We start from the raw sequence: 27,748 nt of genomic DNA, 5'->3' as shown, positions 1-27,748 counted from the left end.
ATTCCCCAACGGAGGGCACTGTGCTAAGAAGTGGCCGACAATGCCACTCGAGAACTGAGGAACTGAAAGATAACAATTTAACCGTCCCCCGCAAGAATGCCTGGTATGGCACTCGCCAACGTGGGGTACAGTACGTGTGCAGTTGAAGGCACTGCCACTGTTTATCTGCTGTCCTCCCGTATTAGAGCTGATCCCAACTCTTCCAGCCAGGAGGAATTACGTCTCTAGAAGTGGAGCTAACCACTAAGAGTTTATGGCAACTGTCAGCTGATTGCCTATGTCTCTGAGCAAGGTACCAGCGCTCCTCTAGGCAATCTATGAGGCAGAGCGAGCGCTTAACAATGAAGGCTCCGGTAAGGCTGTTTCTCAGCGTTTGGTGTCTGGCCTCGGGCGGGATGATTGACGGCTTCCCATAGCACCCGGAGCTGGGTGTAGGGCAGGCAGCAGGTCGGGTTGCGCTTGAAGCAGAGCGTAGGGCAGGGAACAGGTCGGGTCGCGTAGAGCATCCGCTCTCGCCAGGAATTACCCGCACCTCTGCTAACCGGTTCTGAAGGTATACGGAAACGCCGTTCCTTACCTCTTCACTGCGGTAGTTATTTCTGATGTTGATCCGGAATATCCGACGCGGTATCTGGCGGCCGCCATCATTTTATGTCCGTTTGCGCATGACCGCGCACCGCCTCATGGGACTTGTGGTTCTTTTCCCGGCCGCTGCTGGAATATGTAGTCTCTCTGCGCTCCGTGTTCCTGATGCCCCTACGCTTTGTGTCGATGTATGACAGTTAGCATTTTTCAAACCGTGGGTGTCGCCTGCTGTAGAACTAAATCACTTGTACATGGCACTGCTGACCTCTACATACTGCTTTGTATTTAATCAAAAGTGAAAATGAAAAGAGGGTTCCAAAGCCTAAATTTTTCTCGGTCCACATGTCCAGTCACTGAATGAAGCCACTAGAGCCATGAGTTGTCCAGTCTACCTGTAAACATCTTTTTGGCCCCTCAGCATTCTCCCGCTCATCTTAGCATCCATGTTCTTAGCACTGCCTTGTGCTCTGCTCTGCATTGCTGCCACTTTGTTCGGCATTGCTTCCCCTTTGTTCTGCATTGCTGCCCCTTTGTTCTGCATTGCTGCCCCTTTGTTCTGCATTGCTGCCCCTTTGTTCTGCATTGCTGCCCCTTTGTTCTGCATTGCTGCCCCTTTGTTCTGCATTGCTGCCCCTTTGTTCTGCATTGCTACCCCTTTGTTCTGCATTGCTGCCCCTTTGGTCTGCATTGGTGCCCCTTTGGTCTGCATTGCTGCTCCTTTGTTCTGCATTGCTGCCCCTTTGTTCTGCATTGCTGCCCCTTTGTTCTGCATTGCTGCCCCTTTGTTCTGCATTGCTACCCCTTTGTTCTGCATTGCTGCTGCTTTGTTCTGCATTGCTACCCCTTTGGTCTGCATTGCTGCCCCTTTGTTCTGCATTGCTGCCCCATTGGCCTGCATTGCTCCCCCTCTGCTCTGCATTGCTGCCCCTTTGTTCTGCATTGCTGCCCCTTTGTTCTGCATTGCTGCCCCATTGTTCTGCATTGCTGCCCCTCTGCTCTGCATTGCTGCCCCTTTGCTCTGCATTGCTGCCCCTTTGTTCTGCATTGCTGAACCTTTGCTCTGCATTGCTGCTCCTTTATTCTGCATTGCTGCCCCTTTGTTCTGCATTGCTGCCCCTTTGTTCTGCATTGCTGCCCCTTTGTTCTGCATTGCTGCCCCTTTGTTCTGCATTGCTGCCCCTTTGCTCTGCATTGCTGCCCTTTTGCTCTGCATTGCTGCCCCTTTGTTCTGCATTGCTGCCCTTTTGTTCTGCATTGCTGCCCTTTTGTTCTGCATTGCCTCCCCTTTGCTCTGCATTGCTTCCCCTTTGCTCTGCATTGCTGCCCTTTTTCTCTGCATTGCTGCTCTTTAGCTCTGCATTGCTGCTCTTTAGCTCTGCATTGCTGCCCTTTAGCTCTGCATTGAACCCAGCCCCATAGATCTAATGTTCTCCCCTTTAGTGATACATTCCTTCTTGTGGCTCCACATTCCTCCTGTTAGCGTGCCTGTTTCCTCTTTCTGCACACTATTCCCCACTTTGCCACCATTCATCCATTAATCTCAACATACCTTTTGTTTGTAAACCACCCCATAGCACTTCAGCATTCCTCCCCCTAGCTTAGGATTATTTCACTAACCTCTGTGCATTCCTCCTCTGCAGTCAGCATTTATTCCATTAAGTATAGTTCACCTGCTATCTCTCCTGCCAATAATAATGATGCTCACTCTCTTAAAGTTCCTTACGGGTCCAAGATCACACTAACCTTAGGTTGAAGGTTAACGTCTGGTCTGGGGACTTAGTGGACTAATGCCTCTACTGTAGTGGTCTATGTTTGACCTCATGGTCGCAGGTTTAAATTCTGTGGGTCCACACAGCTTTTCATCCATCTTAGGTCGGTAAAATGAGTGCCATTGAGTTGGACAACAATAAACATATGTTATTTAGCGCCAAGATAGCCTTAGTTGAACGTGTGTTTTACAAATACACGCTATTTTATGTAATTCAGCCTGTACATTTTCAACTGCTCCCATGCAAGTGATGCTCTGTGGCAGCCTTTGTTTAGAGTAGATCAAGAAATAAACACTGACATTGGTGTTGCAATAATATTTAGTATCAATTTGCACTGCATTCTATGCTCCACGTCTAAATATGATTCATTTGAAATTCCTTCTGTTGTTTGGAATTTTTTTTCTCACATTTCTACCTATGTCTATGTGTGCTAAATCACCTGCTTAGATCACACCTAGCTTTCATTTTGACTTTGCCAACACAAAACAACAACTTCGTAGTGAGTGAAAATCAAATTGAGTGATATCAACTTCAACTAGACTCCTCTATCAGAAAACTAAAATAAGGCCCTAAAACAATAGCCTACCCAACACAACCTTCTTATGGCCTCATGCATTTCAGCCAAAGAAACAAAATCCTAGATCTGATGATTTAGGGTAATCACTCGGTATAATGTCTCCATCCCATTGCAGATGCGAGGTTGAACCATCAACAAATTCTTTTACTCATTCACATGCCCTTCTCCTCAATCAAGGCAAACCCTACTAAGGTCACGGTCACTAAGTGACACCGCAAACATGCATTCAAGCATGAATGCTCCCAAGCCATCTATTTGATCACTGAAAACATACTTCTATAGTGATCTAAATGCATCCTTTGACAGCTCTAAAAGAACGGTTAGGAATGCTTTTGATTCCACTGCACAGGTAAAAAAAGAGCAAAGTTGCTTTAAGCAAGTTAAACCTTGCTTTTTGTATGAACTTCTCAATTCAAGAAAGGAACTTATATGTTTGGGAAAAGCCTAGAGAGTTTGTAAGGATCCTAAATGACTCTGATTCCTCAAATTCTTCTGAATAATTTACCAGCAGAAGGTCATCTCCACCAAGGCAAATTTCTTTCAGGTTAAAATACACAGTGCAATAAATATCTCAAGTGAATTGTTTAAATTAGTAACCTGGATGCTACCACTGTCTCACACCTTGTCTGATGGATACTTCTAACAGCAGATTCCTCACCTTATAATCCTGTCTGAGTGACAGACTGGATTAGGAAACTTTTATTTAATCAATTCTCTTGTGTTAGGTGGCGCTGTGTGACTCTGCGTTGGCTCTGTACAACCCAAGAAATGCCAGAGCAGAGGCACATATTATTTCCGCCCGCGTGCTGATGTCTGTTCCTTTCTTTATGTGGCTTCCGATGCAGATCCGGAACGCCTCTCCCAATTTTTTCAGCCTGCTGGTGACTTCCAAATGTAATCCTGTGTGCTAGGGTAAGATGTTCCCTCCTAAAACAACATGTTTCAAATCATGTTGTGACTGTAGGAATCATGTCTGTGAGGACGCTGCACCAAGTGTTACTGGTGATTGAGCTGAGGCCATAACTCAAGGTTTTGCAACAAGTACATCCTCATGCACCTGAAGGCAATCTGGGACTGAAAAGCAAGGCTATATGTTGCAGAATATAAGAAGTTACGGCCCTTGCATAAATCCTGGTCCTGCTCTGATGCGTTTCCTGTAAGAGGTCGGCTTTGCGATCGAAGTCCACTGATAAGTCCAAATCGAAGTCAAAAAGCAAACGCTGACAAGCAAAGCCAGTCACAACCTCATACGCCACTCTTTGTCCAACGAGAAGCCATGAGGAATTCACAATGTGAGAGGGTCTCCCTCCAGGTCCTGGTCGCAGAGATAATTCCCCAACTTAATATGTTGCGCCCGAGTTTCCCAGGCCATTGAAGATGTTGCAGCAGATTGATGCCTTCAGGGAGCCCATGCTGCAGATTATTGGTGCAGTTCCGGATCCTGGCATGCCTCAAGTCCCAAGAAACTAGAGAGGCCTCCAGTCTGGTTCCCACTGCAGATCTGTCCTTGATGCCGTCTGACCCCTTGAGACCCACTCCAGGATTCCACCGACTCTGGAACAGACATTCACTCTGGCTCCAAGATCTGTGCTGGAACCTTCCTAGTCAGAGCTGGTATTGACCCCACCATTGCAAGAAGAGGATCTGGTGCTGATTCCGATGTCCGACACAGAACTGACTTCAGTCTGATCTCAACTGATGTTGCGCTACGAGATTACAAGAGTGGAACCGGTCTTCATACTGCCTGAATTTGAACCAAGGCCTCAACAAGGTTGGATGCAAGCAAAGTCTCCATTTTATGTTTGCCTCCGACTCTGAGCAAGTTACACCCCAAAAAGGGTTGATGATGATGGGGAGGGAGATAGCTTCTCCCTCCTCACTATACAGATGTCAACTTCTACATGGGCTCACTAGAGGACTGTGGTTGGGCTTGGTACATCCTCAGAAGCAGGGTTTGACTCTCCACTAGGAACACCAATGGAAGAGAATGCATCACTTGAAGTAGTGGTCCGACAGGCAATGGAACTTTCGCAGCTGTCATCAGTTGAGACCAAAACAAACATCAGAATGGAATTTCTGCATACTAGATTAACAACATCTGATGTTCTGCTTCCCTTTAACAAGGCTCTCTCTGATACCGTGATGGGCACTTGGTAAAAGCCTTGATCCTTATCACCTGGGAATGAGCGCATGGTCAGGAGTCACAGATCGGTCCTTGTGATCCTTCTTTTCTCACTAAATATGCTATACTAGAGAACCTAGTTGTTAAGGCTTCATCAAGAAAGGTGACAACCCCCCAAACCCCCCCCCCCAATTCATTCCGCAGGACTCCTCTGGATAGGTAGTCCAAGAGGATTCGGGTGTTTGGCAAACATATGTTCTTTTCTGCTGGCCTTGAATTGAGATCGGTAAACGCTGTTCATTTATTAGGTAACAACACATGTGCCCTTCGGAAAAAAGCCAGCAAAATCTTGCCTGAGGTCCTGGAAGACTGTAGTGCCTCTCTGGCTCAGACAATGCATGACAGACAAGATGTGTCTAAATAAGTGATTCGTGCTGGCTTAGATTCTACTGATTTGCCTGGAAGGACATTTGTGCTCTCCCGGCATGCATGCATGCATTCCACAGGTTTTTCTGGTGACGTATAAGCCTCTCCCATAGAGATTCCCTTTGATGGCTCGCACTTTTTCGGTGAAAATGTCGATTGTGCCATAGTGCATTTTAAAGATAGCAGAGGCATGATGTGCTTTCTGGGTGTATTGTCACCTGTTATGCAGTTGCCTCATCAGTTTAGAAAATTCAGAGGCTACTCAAGGGGGCTGGTTTATAGGCAACAGCAGACTTCCTAGCCACTGCAGCAGACCCCCGAGTCCTTTGGGTTTGGCCGGCAGTCCTCCCAATCCCCTTCCTCTGTGGCATCAGTCGCCACACTGCTTTACTTTGCCCTTAGTGGCACACGCCCATTCTAGAGGGTTTGAAGCTAAGATTTGGTACTTCCTTCCATGTTGGTGATCAGTTTCATCCCACAGATTGGTCCTACAAATCGATCAGCTTGGCTGTGCCTTACCATTTCTTTTTGCCCCTTCAAATCTCCCCCCCCCCCCTCTATAAGAGATTGTGTAACAAGCCCTGCAAGTCTTCCTCTCCAAAGGTGCTATTGAGTAGATTGCATACTTGGTCAGAGGAGAGGGGTCACTGACCTATTTTGCGGTTTCCTTGTGCCAAAGAAAGATAAGGGGTCTGTGACCTATTTGTGTCCTTTGACCTCTGAATGTCTTCCTGTGGAAGGACATTCATGAATGCTCATGCTGGCGCAGATCCAGTCTGCTCTGGACTCAGATGACCTAAGGGACTGGATGGTGTTCTTGGACCTTCTGGACATGTATTTTCATATACCCTTCCTGCTGTCTCAGAGACATTGATGTTCAAGGTAGGCCAGGAGCACTTTGTTTGCTGTGCTCCTCTTCGGCCTCACCATTTTCCCTCTCGTGTTCACAGAAGTGATGGTGGTGGTCGCTGCCCACCTTCAGAGTTAAGAGAAACCAGTTTTTCCACTCCCATGAGGATGACTGGTTGTTGAAGATGGGCTTATCAAATCAGTCGTAGACCACCTTGAGATGATGGTGAAGCTCCCGATGTTGTTGAAGTAGCACCTAACTCCTTCACATAAGCTTCCATTCATTGGAGTTATCCTGGGTGCAATGCAGTTCAGCGCCTTTCCTCCTCTGCAGCGAGTTCAAGGCTTTTGTGCTATGATGCTTTTTTTTCAGCCTTGTTCTCGGATCTTGGTGAGAGCAGATCTGAGACTTGGCCTCTTAACTTCCATTTGCCTTATTGATTATGTCAGGTGGCATATATAACCTCTATTATGATATGTAAAGTAACAGTAGGCCCAGATTTACGAAAATCTGTCAGATGCCATCCAGATAGTGGAGGAAATGGCTCATGACCGGCATTGGTGGCAGCTTGAATACAGTTGGTTCAGGGGCTGGGCCCTCTCTCGTCCCCATCCAGAGCTGATACTAGTGACAGATGCATCACTGCTGAGGAGGTCGTCTGGGGGGAGTTGTAGATCAGAGGACTCTAGCCTCCTATGGAAGCCAAGCTCTATAACTGTCTGTTCAAATTGCAGGCCATTCGTCTACCTTCATGCTATCCATCAAGGCGAGGTTGGTACAGGTTCTCAAGTACAACATCACCGCCATGTGGTACTGCAGCAAGCAGGGTGGAGTGGGATCCTGGGTCCTCTGCCAAGAGGCTCTGTGCCTCTGGAGTCAGTAGCTGATCTCTACCACCTCACAGTAGATGTCAGAGTGGTACTGCTAAGCAGGCAGCATCTGGCTGGTGATAAATGGCATCTACATCCCGAGGTGGTGCTGGGCATCTTGACATCTTCCGGCATGTACGTTGGAGGTTTTTACAAGCACAATGCTTAGGACATGCATTCCATCTGTATGCCTTTCTCCCTCTGCTCCCCCACCCTTGTATTACCCGCCACCTGAACCAACCCCCAACCCCTACCTCCTTAGTTCTGAAAAAAGACCAGGAATGACTGGGCCCAAGTATTTCTAGTGGATCCCGATTGGGCCAAGAAGGTATGGTAACCCGAACATCCAGGCATGAGCATCTGCCCTTTGATTATGCTACTACTTCGATATTCGCGAATGAGCGGCATCAGTTGACTGATTTTTATGCTGCTTAAAGTGGTGGATGCCATCCTTGCCACCGATGCATCCTTCTATGAAGTCCATGCATACTTGTCACTGGGACCAATTTATAGCCTGGTGTGGTATCTACAAGATTAACCCTTCACAAGCTACTGCAGCTTCACAACTGCTCCTCTGCCGTGGATACCAGACTTTCTGGGCTTTGCAACATGTTGTGCATCCAGACTTCACTTGCCTACACGCCCAGCTCCAGCCTCTGGCTGGGAAAGGTGCAGTTGCAACAAGCTAGGGCGGCGAATGACACCTGCACTCTTCTTGATCCCCCCACCAGTGGCTCCCGGGTTTTGTGGGTCCCTTCTCCAGTGCCCGAGGCCCATGGGAAATTGTCTCTGTAGAGAGGAGAAAGCAGAGGCAAGAGGAAGAGCCCAGGGCTGAGGATTCCAAAAATATTCATTTCAGCAGCCGCCAGAAAGCTCTCCAAGGCCGCCCAGCGATTTGGAATCCAAAGCTTGCATCTATTTTGGAGAAATGAACTTTGAAGTGAAGGCAGGTGACCTTGAATCCATTGAGGAATTTGTCCGTGGAGCCTAAGGTGTGGTGGAGAAGATGCAACACGTGCCAGGTAGGCAGATAATACCAGGGAAGCGCATATGAACAACTGTGAACTCCCAGGAACACAAGAGTTTGCCGATGGATTTGGATATCGCCCTGTGGACAGTGGACCGCAATTTCACAGTTACCTTCTACTGAGCACTGTTTACAGTGGGAGACGTGTGGATCTGTATGGAGCTGCTAGATAAGTCACTGGACAAATTCTGTACGCTGGTAATTGACAAAGGCATGACAATCCCTTAGGATATCATCAGAAAGATCTCTGTTTCTATTGTCAAAGCATCAGAACATCTACAAGCCCACCTTTTGGATGTTCCTTTGTTTGTTGTGTCTATGCAAACACAAGGAGATGATGGACGGAGCTCTGAAACTTTTCAGACACTCACCCTCAGTCACAGATCTGGGTTGAACCCATGATCGTTCTTTAACTTACTTTGTCACCTCAGTTCATACCCAGCTAAATGCAAATGAGTCTTGACCCTGTTCCTCATGGGAACAGTCCAGCCCGAACTGCCATGCCAAGTCTTCCCTGAACTGGAAACAAGCTTCCTGGGACCGGTTTCAGGGTAACACCCCTCATCAGCCAGGCTAACTTGAATCCACTAGCAAAGTGAGCAAGGGACCCACGTCTGGGCATACCCTGCCAACTTAGGGCAAACAAAGCAAACACAAGGAGATGATGGACGGAGCTCTGAAACTTTTTAGACACTTATCCCCTGGGTTGAATCCCTCATCGTTCATTAGCGCACTTCACCACCTCAGTTCTGACCTAGCTAATAAGCAAATCAGTCTTGACCCTGTGCCTCATGGGAACAGTCCAGCCCGAACTGCCAAGCCAGGTCTTCCTGAACTGGAAACCAGCATCCTGGGACCGGTTTCGTGGTAACACCCCTCATCAGCCAGACTAGCTTGAATCCAGGGTCAAAGTGAGCAAGGGGCCCACATCGGACTTGCAATGGGCACCATTAAATGTTACTTGTCTCTCCTTTCTACATTGCTGGAACCAATCATCCTTGTTTAAGTCACCTGTTGTGATGAATTTTTAAAAAGGTTTGACAAATGTTTCAACCCAGACCATTTCAGTGGACCCTTAATTTAGTTGTGATGTTTCTCACGTTTACAGACTGCAAGCCAGATGAAAGCTGCTGCCTGCATCTCCAGACTATTTTCCTCATTGCGATTACTTTAGCTTATCGGATGAGTAAGCTTCAGGTACCCTAAACCGCCTTTTTGCCAGAGAAATTGGTGCTCAGGGCTTTTTGTCCAAAGTTATGACTCCTTTCCACATTAAGCAATCCATCACTCTGCCAGTGTTCTGTGTTGCCACCCCACTCCAGACCCTCAAAAGAGGAGGAAATGCTACATCCGTAGTACCCCATGTGGGCTTTACATTTTTATATTCATTATACCAAAGACTACTGTGTGGAGGATCTGCTTATTTGTGGGGTTCGTCAGGGCAAAAAAGGGAAGGCTGGGCACTTCTTTGCAGAAGCAAATAAAATATCACTACTCACAGATTACATTGTGAAATCGTGTTCACTTTTGTAAGCATTTTCATTAGTTAAGAGCTTCAAAATCATGGACCACTTTCACACCTATGGCCGAGACCTGTCGGTACAAGATTACATTGAGACATTATTCTGACAGTCTTCTTCCAGAACTCCTTTAATCTTTTCAGTCAATGATGGTGCAATTTATTGAGTGCCTTTTTAAAGGATAGTGTTCTCCCATACTACCTCAAGACCTACAGCACTGCCCATTATTGAAAAAGGCAATGGATGATCCCAACAATATGAGAAATATTTGACCCTTCACAAATTTGCCATGGATTGAGTAGAGCCCTGGGAAAAATGTATTACTCTTGGGGTTTCTCTTACGGGTTATAAAATTCCTCTCTGTTTGGAGAGCTAAAATCCAACTATGAGCCTTATAAGCTGTTCTTTGCTCTGCAGGCAGTCTAGTCTCGGTTAAAAAAAAGGACCACATCACTCCAGTACTAAGAGACCTTTATTGGCTTCCCTTGGAGGCAAGGATCAGGTTCAAATCTGTCTATATTATTTTCAGAGCTCTCCATGAAAAACAACCAGAATACCTGCACAACTCACTGAAAATGTCTAATGGTGAGGGAAGTCTCCAAAGCAGACACTTTCCAACTAGAAACCAAAAATTCTTAATTTATTGGGCTGCTAGCAAGTCTTTCTTGGGTGCTACCCCATCCTTTTGGAATTCACTCGTAGAAGACACCAGATACACTAAGGACTTGATTTCATTCTGGGAAACAAAAATGTAATACTTATCTGTTTTAGCTCCTTCGTAATACTAGTCTCCCTCATTTGCAACACTTTCATGCATATTTATGACTTTCCTTTAAGCACATATCCTTTGTATCGATTACTGTTGATTAAAAGAAAACTGTAATTCCTTATTCAGCTAAACAGCAAAATGCTTCTCAAAGAACTAAATGTCACATTCTCTTTTTTAGACCTGCATCCTCTCCCTCAACTTCGTCCATCTTCCTATTATATATTCTAGCATTGTCTGCTGAGCATCTCTGTTCTAACTGCCTCTCATTTGCGTCTCCCTCTTCCCTGCCTGGGTCATTCATCTCTAACACTTCTAGTTCTTAGACCTCCGGCACTCTGCAGATTTTATTTCTTCATTCTTTTTTACTCCCACCTTTTCTCTACCCTCCTCTTTCTATGATCTTTGCTTCCCCAAGTTTATACTTCTCACATTTCTCCAACAGCATTTCATTATGGATATCTATTCCAGAGTTCACACATTATTTTAGCTCTTAATATAGTACTGTGTTCAGTGTAAGAGAGATCTTACGTATTTGGTTACGAGTAAAGCACTGTGATACAAGTTTAGTTGTGGTGTGATATTTTGTAATAAAAAATTATCTGGCCCCATATCGTCTTGCTTTTGCAGTGGCTGCCACACTAAGTGTGCCTCTCTCAAAATAGTAAACAACATTCAATATTTCTTGGATGCCTGCGCTGCATGCCTTCTCAATCGCCCTGATCTTTCTGCAGTATTTAAATAGTTGGATCTTGTAAGGCTCCCGGAGGTCTTTGAATCTCAAACGGGCATTGACGGTTAGATGTTAAGATGGTGATCAACCTTCTTTTTGTAACCATAAGTAACTGGCATATTTAGGCAGTTTCTCCTCAAAACTCACTCTAATGGTTTGTGGTGTGTCCCAAGGCTCAATACTGACTCCTTTATTGCTTATCATTTACATGTAGCAGCTCACAATACTCGTAGGAAGGAGCAGGTGGTGGCTGCCCATCAGAATGTGGATGACACAAATGTATCTAAAGATTTAATCTCTGCACACTGTGACAACTCTGAAGCATTTCCTAACTGCTACAGACTTGGACTCTTGCAAATGTATTATAACTCAATCCAGATATAACCAGATTGATCCTGTTTCACTGCCCTCAAGACCTACGTTTCGAATCAGAATGACTAGGTATGGTGCAGTGAATTTCATCATCTCCAGCACCCATCTGAGCTGTCCTACAGTCTGCAGCTAGACTTGTGTCAGGCTCCAGGAACTATGATCACATCAAACCAGTTCTCAATGATCTACACCAACCCATTCAGAAGCCAGGATAACATTCAAGTTGGCCTGAATTCTATAACCTCTTTGGCAAACTCATTACCTTCATGATGCTCTCATTGTACTACCAGGATATGGATAAGTATGCAGGATTTAACTCTTAAAACCAAAAGGTTCTGAACTCAAATGTCTGCTAGGAATTCCTTCTCAGGAGCAATTCCATAATTATGGAACTCTCATCCTATCAAACTGAGCCGCACCGAATCGCTATTACATTTCTAAAAGAAACTGAAAACAAATCAGTTTAATCCACACCTGTGTTTATAATTTTAAATGAATTCCGAGACCTCTGTATATCCACGCCTTCTGTTCGACTTAACCCCTCCACCAAGATACTCTCCCATATCTCCGAATTTCCTTGTCACTCTGAAGCGGTATCCTGTTCCAGGCTGTCAGAATAATGCTATCGTTGGTTATCAATTTGTGTTGGATACTAGGTGACTGTTTGCTGTAAAATACTGTGCTATTCTGTGCATTAAGTGTGCAGCATGTTGACACCGTGACCTTACAAGCGATATACAAGAATGCTAAAATAACTTCAGCCGACTCATGAGAGTCGCTCAGTGATGCACATTTTGCAATTATGTTCTCTCCCTCACTTTCTTATTCAACTTATGTGGGTCATCATAGGTGATAAAAAAAACCTGCAGTTTCACTCTTTAGAGTTCTTTCCTAAGAAGCAAAATTCCTCATTGTGCCTCCTATAAAAGAAAGGATATATCTAAAAGTGTTAAATATCAGGGTACTGTTCAATATTTTGCATGATAGACTTTTTCCTTTTATACACTGGTGTTTGAGGAACCATACTATTTAATTATACGGCTTTTTTAAAATGAGGCCCAAAATTGCTTTTCAAGAACCGTCTCTGGCATATGATATGATGAACATGTCTACTTATTATACTGAACAAACACTCACGAGACAAGTAGTTATTTTGAAACAGGCTAGTTTACTGTTGTACCATTGTAACTGCTAATAGCTTTTTGTTTTTTTAGAAAAGTGATTGATGCAACCCCTTTATTGTAAATTGTCTACTTGTGAGGACATACGTTTGTGCCTTGCTGATGTATGTGGGCTGTGGTAGAACATACTAAAAGCACAAATGTCTTTTACAAATAACTCAAAGCCGTATGTAAGGATAGTATAGATGATCTATTACAGCCCCAGTCAATCCTAAATTTGATACATTCAATGGTGAACAGGGTGCACTGCAAAGGCTGGCAGACATCTATGGAGGCAGACCCAAATCTGCAGGAAGCAGCAGGTTCCGAAACAAGATGGAAGAGGTAGGCTTAGTATGTTTGTCAAATTAATTTCACTATTATCTTTACACAAGTTTTCACTTTTATTTATGTTTTCTTACTTGTGTGTTCTTAACAGCTAAATAACCACGTTGAATATGGTCAGTGTCTTTCTGTATAGTCTGTTCTTTGCTTCACTATTTTCCAGGTCGTTCTTATGACTACACCAAAAAAAAAATTTGTGAAACACCCAAAATATGCCACTTCCTAATTTACTTTGCCATGTGTTAATAATGAAATGTAGAATAATGGATAAGGTTCCTTTTTAAATCCCTTTTGTTTTTAAACATGGAATAAACGTTCCTGTGTTTTTCAGAACTTAACACTGTTGTTACTATTTAAACTTAGACATTTTATCATAAGATACTTGTTGTTAACATGTTATTTGGATAAACTGAAGCTGTAAAACTCCGATATTAGTTTGTAAAACAGCAAGCCACTGTTCATATTCTTTTCTGTTTTGTGTAGGAATACTTAGCGAGGTTGAGAAAAGTCCGGCTTCAAAACTTTAATGATCGTCAGCAGACAAAAGCGATGTTTCGTGGGGAAAAGGTAAATGAAATTAATTTCTAGAAGTATGACAATGGGTATGACAGCTCAGTTGTTCACATGAACTCAACTCACGATAGTAAGTCAAGACGAAACCTCAGCGTTTTGTGGCACAAACACCTAAAATCTGATACGTCCAAGTTAAAAGTATGTAATTGGAGTACAGAGTCCAGCACGAGTAGTACACAATAATAAATATTTATATTAACATAAGAGGCAGCGGGGGAGCTTGTCAAATGCTCAAACTTGCATACCTGTATGCCTACTGTATGAAATCACAGGCTTTGCCACCGCAAAACGGTGTGTTCAAATGTACTAAAGACACACTGTGAGTAGTAAAAGTGTTTCTGACTCGCAAACTACCTTTTGACACTAATACTGTATCACAAAAGAAAGGGCGCATAATTGGGAATTCATCTCTCTTTTGAGAGTTGGTATTTTATGCATCAATGAGTTGACTAGTTACCATAGCACAAAAAATGGTGGTATCAAAGTCGCAAAGTGGTAGCTGTCCCCAGGGAATAGTTTCCACCTTCTAAGTGGTGGCTGCCAACATTTGGGAGAGCACACAGTGGCCCAGGCGTCGGGGACTTCCGTATTCTACCACTGATCCTCTTTCTGGAATGCATGCCAACTTTTATTTATTTATTTATTTATTTATTTTTAAAAACCTTTATTGTAGCATTCAATAAAAATACAAGCATGGGCCTACAACCGCAGGGGCCGGCCGCTAAACAAAATGTAAGACCCCCTATATCACAGTACGACACAGCTCATCAGCCGACAGCCCTGAGGTCCGGCAGCGATTCAGGATAGAACTTGTATTAGAATGCACAACTGAGTCCCAGGAGGAGACAGAGGTTCCATTTTATATTATTTAAGGAAGGATCAGGTGCCATACAATCAAACAGAAGAGTACGGGGGACAGGGCGAGAGACAGGATATGCACGTAAGAACCGCTATAATGGAACATTGGCGCCAAAGCATATGGATCGATGCGAACGACAATGTAAAATGTAAAAAAAAAATTTATAAAGCGCAGCCAACACCCAACGGTTTCTTGGCGCTAAAGCAAAAGGAGGCAGACAATCCGAGGGGCTAGAAGCGTTAATTGTAAGCATTACAAAACAGGTGAGTTTTAAGAAGGGACCTAAAGTGGATGTAGGAGGAGGCTTGTCTCAGGCCTAACGGGAGAGCGTTCCAGTATAACGGGGCAAGGAATGAGAACCTTAGTCCACCCAGTTTTTTACGTTTGAAGGTCGGGGTCCGGACTAAGGCCAGGTGGGAAGAGCAAAGATTACGGGAGGGGACGTATGGGTGTAGTAGAGATAAGATGAAAGAAGGACCTGTGCCTGCAAGGGATTTGAAAATGATGCACCCCAATTTGAACTTACAGCGTTCAGATACCGGGAGCCAATGGAGGGATTTTAACAGGGGGCGGACATGTTGGTGTCTAGGCTGATGGTAGATAAGCCGTGCCGCCTGGTTTTGTACGAGTTGTAACCTCTTCAGTTGATAGGTTGGAATGCCAACATAGAGCGAGTTGGCATAGTCTATCCTGGAGATGACTAGGGCCAGCAAAACCAGGGTAAGAGCCTCGGTGGTAAGGAAGCGTGCGATCTTTCGGATTTTCCTTAACTGGAAAAAACTAGAGGAGACCACCGCGTTGATCTGGGGCTTCATAGTGAGGTCGTTGCGGACAATGATCCCAAGGCTTTTTACTGAGTTGACAGGGTTGGGGGGAAGACCCAGCCTCGTGGGCCAGAAGGTGGATTTCCAGGGGTTGGAAGCTCCCCCGACAAGCAATAACTCTGTCTTGTCGGGGTTAAGTTTCAGATGGTTCACCCCCATCCAGTCACTGATGTGACAGAGGGTGGTTTGGAAGGTGTCGATCGAGTGGTCCGAGGAACTGATATCGAAAACCAACTGAATGTCGTCCGCGTAGTTGAACGCGGTGACACCGCTGCCGCGTAAGGACCGAATGAGGGGAGTGAGGTATAAATTAAAAATACAATATACACTCGATGTTGAGCGCCAGTTCTCAGGGCCTGCCCACCCGGGTATCAGGATATCATAAAAGCATAAGCACTAAATACAAGTACATGATAAGAATCCGAATGATTCACAAGCTATACTGATCCTTTAAGGAAGAAAAAGGGAAGGAAAGAAAAAGGCCATAGAAATAAAAAAAAGGGCAAAATAAAAAAAAAACGTTCCAACCCCCCACCCTGCACCCCTGCAAATGGCTACAGCCTAACCCCACTAGCAGCGTGCCTGTCGCCCCTAATAACTAAAAACCCTAAAAGTAGGAAAAAGAATGGAAGAGGGCTATCCATTTGGGCTCCCAGCTCCTTTAGTCCCCCCGCCAGAAACAGACACCCCCTATCACTAAAAGACCAACGTATGACAACACTTATTGAAGAAATTAGGGGGCACCGTAATACACCGCCCAGCCGTATAGATCAATCAGTTGCAGGTCGAACACCCGTAAAAGCCACTCTAACCCGTCCCGACCTGGTTGATCTTAACCTTGGTCCTTCCGAATCAGCACACGAACCCCCCCCCCAGCGAGACCCAAAGGCACACAAAGGAGTAATAGAGGAGAAGGGAGTCATCAAGAATCAAGCTATGGCAACTCGTATGCAGTGAGTCCACAAGAACTTCAGACGCAGAAGAGCTCTCCCTCTTAGATGGACAGTCCCAATGTATCTTGCCCAGGAGTCGTAAAGTCACCAAAAAAGGAGAAGACGACCACAAAATGAATGGAAAGTCAAGAACAAAAGTCTCCGGGAGGGGAACGCCTTTCGATACCTCCAAAGTCGATAGTGGTGGAAGGTTCGCCAATACACTGACGACCTCGGGGACACCTTCCTCCAGGGCACCATCCGATGGTTGCAGTACTTGCTTCCTCATGGGGTTCTCGCACAGAGGCAAAATGGCCACGGTTTGAATGGCTGCAGATTGCTGTTCCAACAGTAAGGCTGGGTCCGGTTCTGCCAGGAGCATCTCAGATAGGCGCGTGTCCAATTTGCAAAGTAAGATATCCACATGTGAATGAAACGCCCTAATTTCTGCCAATATTGACCTCAGCGATGGCTCAAGCACCGTTCGATCCATAATCTCACACCCGACACCAATCACAATCACCAACCCGGGTGAATCTGGCATCCTCAGGGGGGACAAACAGGGTCACGAACGTGCAGATGCGGAGGGTGACCAATCTTTATTCGCAGCCACGGTCAACCCGGTTAAGGCCGCAGGCCAGAGACCCCGACCCACCGAACCCCGGTGACCCAATACCGGGTCCGCGGGACGGGGGCCCCCCACCCGCAGCCAACAGCGAGCAGAGTCACTCCTCCATCGATGCTGAGCAATAGAAACGATTGCCGCCAAATTCGGGCTTAAACAAAGCCCCCACTCCGATTGACCGGATCCAGCCTGGGTCTCCCGGCCGATGTTGTTGCACTGCAGCCCGGCTGTGAAAGTACTCGAGGCCCCGGCTTCACCGCTGGAGAAGGCCACAATCTTCAACTCGATGTAACTTCGTCAAACCAGCCGATAAAGGTTCCCGGCTTTCACCATCGGAGTGCGGAACAGTTCATGTACACAGAGGCTAGGTGAAAAATCAGGATAATGTACAGGATATTGCAGCGGTATACGGAGGTCGGCGGAACCGGGAGCCTAAGCGACCATCTCGTTTGCTGACGTAGCTCCTCCCCACAACTTTTATTTTTGAGGGCAGACCATAAGCCTTTGCTTGCAAAAATAATAGTAGTCATTCTGCTCCGGAAAATAAAGGTGTTATTCAGGGAAAGCGAATTTAGGAATAGGATCTTCTGTCCTCGCATGCCCCATCCTTCCATTTGCAAGGGTTTTCTCAAATGGGCTTCTGCATCCTACATAACCGAGCCATGAGTTTTTGCAATCTCCTGTGAAATACATTATATGCTTTGATTGATTAACACATCCTACAGTCCAAAATGGAGGTCACGTTTCAAAACCCTAGTGTGCTAAAAACACAAAAGTGTTTAGTAATTTCTTTACAGGTAGTCAGATTGGTAGCCATTTTTCCACTTCATAAATATCAGCGCTTCATAAAAAAAAAAAATAAGACAAGATGTATTTTGCATAGTAACACCAGGTCTTCAACGTATAATTTAGTTACAGCTAGGTATAACAAACTCATTTTGCACAGAATATTTGTTTATTCATTACAAAGGGACTCTAGACTAATAGATGAATCAAGTATGAGCATAGAGTTCACCAAAATATCAAAAGAACTAACAAATAAAATAATAGGGAGGCAACAGAGAGCCAGCAACCAAGTTAACCGAGTAAATCAAGGGCTCTGGTGGCCTGAATTTTACAACACTGCAATCTTGCGAACATGTCAAAAACGAACATGCCAAACTGATAGAGCCTGTAAAAAGCAATGGTGCACTATCTCGCCCAAGCCCCCAGGCAGAATTAGAGCTTGAATTTTGCTGGATGGATAGCACAAGTTACAGTACACCTCTCGTCGATGATAGTGGCTGCCCGATCCTACCGGTGGTGCAGCCCATACCCAGGGGCTAGGGACCTGATGTGCTGGAGGATTGAGCGGTGAGTGCAGGGGCATGTCTTGTTTCCTGTCACCAGGCACTTGGGCCGTTGCCATTGGGGGGTGAGGGCTGGTCCAGAGTCTGCCGGGTTCTGCAGTCGCTGTCGGATGGACACCTCTTGCACCTGGACGGCCTGGGTCTTTTGGAGCCACCCAGATAGGTGGAAGTTACAATTATTGCTTTGACGTCTGAACTGTGCCCCCCCTGCAAGACATGAACTAGCCTGGATTGCCCAACTGCTGCCTCCTGTGTGATGTGGGCGGCTCAGTGCGGGTCTGGCCTTTTGGAGCCTGGTCCACTGCCGACCCGCTCTTACAGTCCACTAAGCGTGCAGATCCCTCTGCTATCGGGATGGCCCGATAACTGCACTAGCCCATTGAGGGGACAAGCAGGGTGACCATTTTCTGCTGGCGGCGCAGGTGAGAATCAGTGCCCCCCACCATGTACTTCCTCCCTACACAGGGCTGCCCTGGGGGGACTGGGCCAGCCCAAAGTATCCAGTTACAACAGTAGATGGCAGCCGGCTGATACTGGGTAACATGGTCCCTACTCATTTGATAAATATCCTGTTGATATCTAGTGTTGATCTCTGCTTCTGTAGGCTATATTAATTCATTGCTGGGTGGCTCTGCTGCTTTGTTGCTCCAGAGGGCTCGTCTTGGGATTGCTGTAGTGAGTGAGACCCTGAATAGCTAACACTGCGGACAACATTGTGATAGGCAATACCTCAGCTCACAGTGCCTCAGAGGGAGGGTTTTCCACTCGACATCCCACACTGCAAGACCCTGCACACAAAATGTGTAAGGCTGAAAACACCATCTAAGCTCTACTTTGACTAGAGATTCTCTGTGACACACACTGATGATGGTGCCTCTGTTCCCCCAGATCCACTTGATGCCAATATCTCAAGCGTATTGCAGGAAGTGATTTACTGCCAACTATGGATGCTAAAATAGACTCTCCGGTCTCACATCTGGAAAAAGTTTAGAATCTTTCCAACCAACAGGACTCTAGAATCACCCAAACTGAGGCTAGAATATACAATATAGAGGATATACAGTGTCATGCCGACCTGGCCCTATCTACAGTGCAACGGGAACTGAAGGCCCTTACTTAGGGTGAGAAACGAGGAATTGGAGGGAAGGTCCTGTCTAAATAATATTCGCATTCTGGGCCTCCGTGAAACTGCAACCAGCAGCAAGATGCAGCTATTCATGGAGGAGCTGCTGGATAAACTGTTTGGTCACAAGTTCCCAAATGTCTTCATACTTGAGAGGCCACTTACACTTTTACCTGAATCTTGCCAAAATCCCAGACCTATAATAACACGTTTCCTCTATTACAGAGATGGAGAACTGGTACTGAAATGGAACCGAACTGCTCCCGATCTCCAATATGAGGGCTCACTGGTCTCATTCTATCCTGATTTTACCCATCATAGGCGCTCCTTTACAGAGGGAACGAAAAGTCTTCGAACTAAAGGTGTCAAGTATTCAATTCTGTTCCTGGCTAAACTGTGACTGGAGCACAAAGGGAAACACACTTCTTTCTGTAGCCGCGATCAGCACTTGAGTTTATTGAACATCATATGCCTGCTGCAGGGAGTCCTGACTCAGCTAGAGCCCTTAGCTACAATGACTAATATGTCCGCTTCTCAAGGGACTCAATAGCCGACATGATCAATTGCTTGATGTTGTGTGCGTTCTAATGCTAGGTTCATGTCCGGCTGACAGTAATTGCTCCTTCACAGACCCATGCAGTTTAGCTTCTGTCCTCATTGCAAAATGCATTGCAGGAGTTTCTGTGCCTATACTGTATTATGGCTACCCTGTCTTGTACTATTATGTTCTCATCCACTTTATGTCTGACATAAGGTCAAATTGAAATCATTTTTATTTTTATTTTTTTTAACTTTATTTTTCAATTTACATGTTGCAAATACAAGAAAAAACAAATTGGCATCAAATCAGCATATGTAGGCATAACTTTAACAATATTAATGGCATATAGGACAAAAGGCAGCATCAGGGAGGGAAAGGTGCAAAGGGGAAATAAAAAACATTTGCAATCATATCACAGTGAGGAAGGAACCCGGGCATGTCACTGAGTTCCAATGCGAACATTACTAGGGTCGACCCTCCTACTACCCGCCGGGATTGTACCCACTGGCTATATCTAATCCACTCTCCTCGCTGTCAGTTGTATCCTGCGAGGAGGGCTCCCCCTCCGCCACCCAGAGGTACACATGTCACGCCACGCCAGTAGGTCTTCTTGCAGTTTCGCATTCCTTCTGGTGAGTTTCAAGTGGGCCTCTTCGGCTAGGGACCATTCACAGACATCTTTGAGCCAGATGTGCACTTCTGGGGCCCTTTGCCCCATCCAAGTTATAGCTACCCTGCACCTAGAAAGCACTAACATTAATTGTAGGAGCTTGCATGGGAGTTTCTTTTTCTTGGGCTTCTGGACTAATGCAAGTAAACAATACAAGGGTTCAGGCATCATTTGAAGGCCAGTGGCTGCAACAATCCTTCCCACCACCCCCACCCAAAACTGCCTGACCATTGGACAATCCCATGCCAAGTGCAAAAAGCCCCTTTCTCCGCTGCACACCTAAGGCATCTATCTCCCCTGTCATTAGAGATGGGTTTCATGGATACCGTGTTTAGATAAGTTTGGTGTAGGAAGTTGAAGTGCGTCAACTTAAACCTGACGGCGTTGCATGAAACTGTGCGTGTTAGGGAGCCTTTGGGTGCCCATTGTTTCTCTTCCAGCTGGGTAGCGAGATCCTTCTCCCAGGCAACCCGAGATGGCGGTACCGGGGGGGGGGGGGTGGAATCTTGTTCCATTCCTTGTACAGGAGAGAAATCAATTTGCGACCTGTACAGCATGAGAGTAGTATATCCAAGTTGTGTGTCAGTTGTGGGATGTCCGCATACTGAGGCCAGGTGATTTTCACCACATCCTGAATTCCCCGGAAGTGTAGGAATTCGCCCTGTCTAAGGCCAAAGTTCTCTTCCGCCTGCTCATAAGTGATGAAGGTCTTGTTGGAAAAAAGGTCAGCAAGTACTTCACACCCACCCTCCCTCCAAGGTTGAAAGGACATGTACTCCCCCATGTCTAAGAACGGGGCCAGTATCCAGATTGGGAGCTTCCTGTGAAAGTGTGCCCTTCTTAAGACCTTCTCAGCAAACCGCTGCCATATACCGGCTGTGTGTCGCATGATATAGGGAAGATTCATGTCCGACCCCCTGCCCTGCATCAGTGCTTCCTGCAGCGTCTGGGTGTATACCCTGTCCGAGAGAAGGCGTTTCTCCCAATTGTCTGTGTCTGTGAGAGGCATAATAATATAGGTTGAAGCGTGGAGCTTCCAGACCGCCTTCCTCATAGCCGCGAATGATAGTGTTGAGAGCTACCCTACTGCGCCGGCCCGCCCAAAGCAGAGACGTGTGTGACATGTTGAGACTTTTGAAAACTCGTGGCGGCAATGGACATAGTGAGTTCTGGAGTACGTAAAGTGTCCTAGGAAGCATCACCATCTTAGAGATGGCTAACCTGCCATCAACGAAAGTGGCAGAGTGTTCCAAAATGAAACCGACTGCTGTAACAAAGCGATTGTGCGGTCTACATTCCGGGCTAGCGTCTGTGTGTCCGTCGGGGCTACCTGTATTCCAAGGTAGCGGAACCCTGTCTGTTCCCAGCGCAGCCCGAGTTCTGGCAGATCCCCCAGGGGCACTAAGGCCAGTCACGCCAACGGAAAGATCAGGGACTTACCACGGTTAAGTTGTAATCCTGAAACCTCACCAAACCAGTCTAGCTGGCACAGCAGTACCGGCAAGGCGTCCCGGGGAGAAGCCAAATAAAAAAGGGCGTCGTCAGCATAAAGGAAACAATATGACTTGTGCTACCCACTCTAATTCCCCACTGTTCCAGAAATTATTTTAAAAATATTGCCAGGCTTCCACCTAGGTCCCAGCTGTGCTCCTTGCCCCACCCATGCATGGAGGGCATGCATGCAGTCTTCGCAGACTGCATGGATAACAATCTCGGTTATGTTTGAGATAGGGTGGGTTCACCCATGACAATTGGGGTTGTCATGGGTGGGTGGTTGAGTATTGTTTTCCTGGTTGAGGGTTGTTTTTTTCTTTTGTTATTTTCCACAATCCGTCGCCTGGGTTCTTTAGCACACAGCATGTTCTTGTCACAACTTTGTTCAGAGTTTGGACGGCTGTCACATAGGTCAAATGTAGCACTAAATTACCCATCGTCACATGGTAAATTTCATTTCATAGAATGTGCGAGCTGTGAGTAACCCCTGCCGCGTTCGCTAGGTGCTCGGCTACTTGGACAGCCATCAGGTGGACAATGCTCCTCTACTGCTCTCCGATGGGCTCCTGTTTTGCAACATGCTGGAGCTTAAATAAGTATTTCTCCCCCTACTCCATTTATGCCCATGATGTAGTCATTCTTATCAGGAGGTTAATTGGTTTTACGCTGATATCTCTTTCAAGACACAGTGGGAAAAGTGGTGGTGGTAGCTTGTAGACTACAGGGGCGTTGGCTTCTCAATAATTTATATGGGCCGAATGTGGTTAGCATCAAGTTTTTTGGTGATATTCTCTGCCTCTGCTCAAGGGGGGCTAGGGGTGAGGGGTGTGACTTCAACATGACCTTTCCCACATTGCTGAGTAGAACCTTTATGAAATCTCATCCCACAACACGTGCCAGCACTGCCTTTGCTATATAGATGCAGCTGTGAAACAGGTTTGACTCATGGCGCATTCTACACCCGAATTAACCTGGATATTATTTTCACTACCAGGTGCATGATGTATACTCTCGGCTAGACATGTGGCTGTTCTCCCAATCTCTGATGCCCATGGTTAGGGGCACTACCGAGATCCTCCCCCATATTTTCTCTGATAACTCCCTGGTCACACTAGTATTCGAGAGACCCACCCCTCATCCATGTTTCTATTGCTGTGTCTGCATAGCCCTGAACTACAAGATGCTGTGTTTCGAATAGAGGTTCGGGAGGCCAACAAGGATTATTTTAGTTTCAATGACTACACATTTCAGGATGTCACAAATCTCTGGAAGATCTTTAAGGTTCCATTCGGGGAATGTGCACATATAAAAGTGCAGGCGTTCTCAATTCCTTTCGCCACCAGCTGGCTTGACTTGAGTCTGAGCTGCGCACACTAGAAGCTGAGTATGCAACTTCTAAGAACAGGGCAATGTTGGCTCAACTGAACGAGACCCTGTCTGAATTTAAGGAGCAGGCAGAGGGTGAGGTTCCCTACATGGGTTGGAAGGCCCTCACGTGTCAATCTGGTGAGGGAGACTGCTTGACTGGCTTATCAGAGGAGATCGGCCTTCTGTGCAGATCACTGGCATCCGCAAGGATGACCGACCTTATGACCAACCCAGTCGAGATTCTGGCGGTTCTCAGAGCATACTATGAGACTGTAGAGTGTAGATACCCCCACTGTGAATTATATTGCTGCATATATTTTCTCTCTTGATTGTATTGCGCTTGCTTGGCTTTAGGGCCCGGCCAGAGAACTGTGAAATTCCCCTGTAATACTAAAAGATATTAAAAAAAGGCATCATGAGTTTCCCTAGTCCTAAAGTGCTGGGAGGAAGTGGCCTCCTGGTGGATTTTTATAAAGCATGCATTCGATATTCTTGCACCAAGGCTGCTGGATATGTAAAATACAGCTATTCTATATACCTCTTGTTTTTACATAACTTTATTCTATATGCCTCTCTTTTTGAATACCGACAACAGAATTTTAGCAAAGATTTGTCACAACGCCTCCAACCTCTCATGCAATTCTTGATTTTGCCCGACTAATCTGGTTTCATCCCCCAAAGGTTCACCTCACCGTCTTCATTCTCTGCACTCTAAGGACATTCCTTCATAGGGTTGATGCAACGCCACCCTCAGTGGTGGTCCTTCTCTATGCAAAAAAAGCATCAGCAAGCTGGAGGGTTCCTTTTTTGATGAAAGTGTTCCAGCCTATGGGTTTAGGGAACTTATTCAGCTCACTGATCACCCTCCTTTATTCCACTTCCAAGGACACAATCAAGGTGCATAGATCGTATTCAGAAGCTATTTTGATAGCCATGGGGACCTGTCAGGGATGTCCCCTGTCTCCCTTAATGATTGCACTAATAATTGAGCCAATTGCTTACTATATAACAGAGTTAAATGGACACCATGATGGCCTATGTCTTGGCAGTGGGTACTCAATCATTTTGCTTTAATGAAGTGATACTGTATGTTCAGATACTAGGAAAATCTATCGCCCTTCATTTGTGAAATTGTATGATTTTGGGAAGGGGAGGCATTGCTATTCAAAACAATTGTTCCAAATAGAAACTGTTTCCTCTCACAGACTTTTACTCACTACTTGCCTTGGATTAGTGGAGTCCGAAGGTAGTAAAGTATCTGGGAGTGTGGGTTATGCAGGATCCTACTGCACTCATATGGGCAAACTTCGGGGTGGCTTTAGACGGCTTGCAAACCAGTGTAGGTAGATGGCTTTATCTACGCCGCTCCATGATGGGTTGCATCCCTTTAGTTAAAATGATTGTTCTACCAAAATGTCTGTTTATTTTCTAACAAAACCTGTGGCACTCCCGCTGCATTTTTTCAAACAACTTTGGCAAACGCGTCTCCATTTGGTATGGGGTAAGAGGCTGCCGAGAATTCGATGGGAGGTATTTACAAGACCATTGCATTAGGGTGGACTGGCAGTCACTGATTTCTATACTTACTGGTTGTGCAGGCACACTTTAAAGTACTGGATCGCATCACGCCTCACTGTAGCCCATGTTAAAGTGGAACAAACTATTGCTCCATCCCAGGAATTATTAAGTGAATTGTCCATTCAGCCCCGGATAATATAGGAGGATATGGATATAATTGCGTCTACCAGTTGCGCTTGTTGGATGTCAGAGAGGGAATGTGAGCTTCAGAGCCCATACTCCCCTCTTATACTGCTGGCAGATAAACCTCAGATTCCCCTTACTTGCAAGCAGTACAATGAAGCCTTGTCACACGAAGTAGAGCTGTCCGTGATGGATGAGCTTTTCAAAAACTGTAGATTCCTCTTCCTGACCAGTGTTTGAAACCGGGTGTACACTCTCCGCTTGCGATGCTAACATATCCTAGAATGCGCTTGGCTGTCAGAGCTGGCTACCACTCCTTTTCCTCAGCTCCTTACCACATACATTCTCACAGAAGATATGGGACTCTCCAGCTCTTTCCGATATTCCTCTGACATATCCACTGCTGAGTGTGCCCTTATTGAATACAGAGCGAGATGGGCGGTCGCCTTGGGGTGCATTATTCCGGATAGGATGTGGACATTCTGTTGTGCACTATGAAAGGCATGCCTGGTAATTAAAAACAAAAACTGATACACTTCAAATGTATACATCAATATTCCTTCACTCCTGAACGGCTCTCCAAATTTGTTGATACTGAACAGAGTACCTGTAAATGCTTTGGTCTATTAAAGGTTGACTTTTTGCACATGTCCTGGAGCCATCCAAGAGTTTTGCACCACTGACGAGATGTATTTCAGGTTTTTAGTGACATGCTTGAGCTTGTAATTGAGGTTGCTCTACTAGGGGTTACAACTGCTGTGCCCACAGTGGCCCGCTGTCTACCATCCTTGCTGCTGGTTCTAGCCAAAAGACATATAGCTATGGATGTAAAAGAGGTTGCCCACAATCACCCAATGACTCCAGGATGTTGCTTACTGTAGTGATCTGGCTAAGCAGTATGCAGAGGAACTACACCCTATTGCTGAAGGACATATGGGAGTCCTTCCTATCATATCTGCAACTAACTACTCTTATTCATCAGACTCATCCCCTTCCTGTAGACAGGAAATACCATGATCTGGGAACCTACTTAAGTTTTTAACAATACTCACATTGTAAAAATGTGTAATTTAGCTATTGTATTCAAGTGATAAAACCCTAATGCAAAGTAAAAATAAACAAATAGCTTGTTTAGAGTAGTGACACAGATAGCTAATGAGTTCACATATTAAACTGCATGTGATTCCTTCAACAGTTAGTCACATTCATTTTTTTTGAAAATCTTTTTATTAACAGGATAAGTAAGCTTTATCATGTCACGGCAGTCGCATTCGTGTATGTTACAGTACAGGTTAGCAAACGTTTGCCATATCTTCCAGTAGTTATACATTTTCAGTTGACGTATTGAAACGTTCCCCGTAGAACTTCCCACCCCCCCACTCCCTCCCACCTTAGGCACTAGGTAGAGCATAATTCAGTAATTGTGCGATACATTCCACTTTCTTGGAGCATAATACTTGCATTGTGACCGTTACCACTTTCTGGGAATACCTACATAAGTCCCGTGTACATCGTGTCTATTCTGTGCACCTATATATATGTACAGCCTCCAACCCCCGTGTGGAGCCCACTCTAATAGTAGGCAATGCAATCCGGTGATGTCACTCTACTGCTGTCGTAATAACGCCTCAGAGTCATCAGAGGTATCATCCTCTCCTGCCTCGAACGATCCCAGTAATGCGTTCCAGTCTAACGATATGGGGTTCTTCCGTAGCCCTCTACGCTCCTCCCGTTGCAGTGTCATGCCTTCGGCTTTCCCCCATCTCACCACCTCCGCCCTCCAAACCTCCGGGTCAGGTGGCCTAGGCGACTTCCATTTCATTGTTAAAGTACGTAGGCGACTTCCATTTCATTGTTAAAGTACGTTTCGCCAGTAGCAGGGCCAGATCAGTGAAGCGGGAGCCAGCACTCCTTCGTCGCTCCACAGGGCCTAGCCCCAGTAATGTGTATTCCATTGCGGTGTATGGCTTGGAGGGGACCAGTCTGGCTAGAGCACTATGTATTGTCGTCCAGTAATGGCCCAGTTTTGGGCATTCCCAGAACATGTGGATCAAATTGGTGTTCTCCGCACTACAGCGGGGGCACGTATCCGCTGCAGTAGGGAACATTGTGTGAATTCGGCTTGGTGTCAGATATGCTCTGTGCAGTATCATTCGTTGTATGAATTTGAATTTTGGATTTCTCGAACCTTTTTTCGGAAAAGCAAGTATTCTGTCCCATTCTTTGCCTTGAACAGCCTCCCTACGTCTCCTTCCCAAGTATCCCTAAGTGTCTGTAATGAGATGGCCCTGCCCTCTCGTATGCCATGTGTTAGCCATCTTGTGAGGTGGCTGCCCGTTCCCATGAGGTACTGCATTGTGACCAGCGGATTTGTGGGCGGTTCCGCCCCGTTTGGTGCCCACATTTGCGTGATATATTGGCGTACCCCGGCATGTAATAGAAATGATCCGCCTCGTGTGTGGTGAGTATCACGAAAGTCCTCAAACCATAGGACCTTACCATCTGTGAAGAGGTCCCCGGCCTGTGTTATTCCAGCCTCCCTCCATTCCAGTAGCCTTTGGTTTGAAA

At 45.8% G+C, this 27,748-nt stretch overlaps 1 protein-coding gene and 1 pseudogene across 3 annotated transcripts in view; both read left to right on the top strand.

Moving 5' to 3' along the window:
* Positions 1-27,748, top strand: part of NEK1 (NIMA related kinase 1) — a 1,042,157-nt gene that overhangs the window by 420,529 nt on the left and 593,880 nt on the right. For 2 of the 3 annotated variants that reach the window (XM_078677050.1, XM_078677051.1), the window contains exons 18-19: positions 13,038-13,121; positions 13,605-13,688. In XM_078677050.1, coding sequence (XP_078533176.1) covers positions 13,038-13,121; positions 13,605-13,688 — 168 coding nt within the window. The remainder of the gene's footprint in view (positions 1-13,037; positions 13,122-13,604; positions 13,689-27,748) is intronic. The other variant, XM_078677052.1, reaches the window with a different exon arrangement.
* Positions 4,909-12,861, top strand: LOC144819155 (dual specificity mitogen-activated protein kinase kinase 6-like; annotated as a pseudogene).

Source organism: Lissotriton helveticus, chromosome 2_1, assembly GCF_964261635.1.
Source record: "Lissotriton helveticus chromosome 2_1, aLisHel1.1, whole genome shotgun sequence".
NCBI lineage: Eukaryota > Metazoa > Chordata > Amphibia > Caudata > Salamandridae > Lissotriton > Lissotriton helveticus.
Note: the sequence above shows the minus strand (reverse complement) of the source record. Positions and strands in the feature narration are given on the sequence as shown.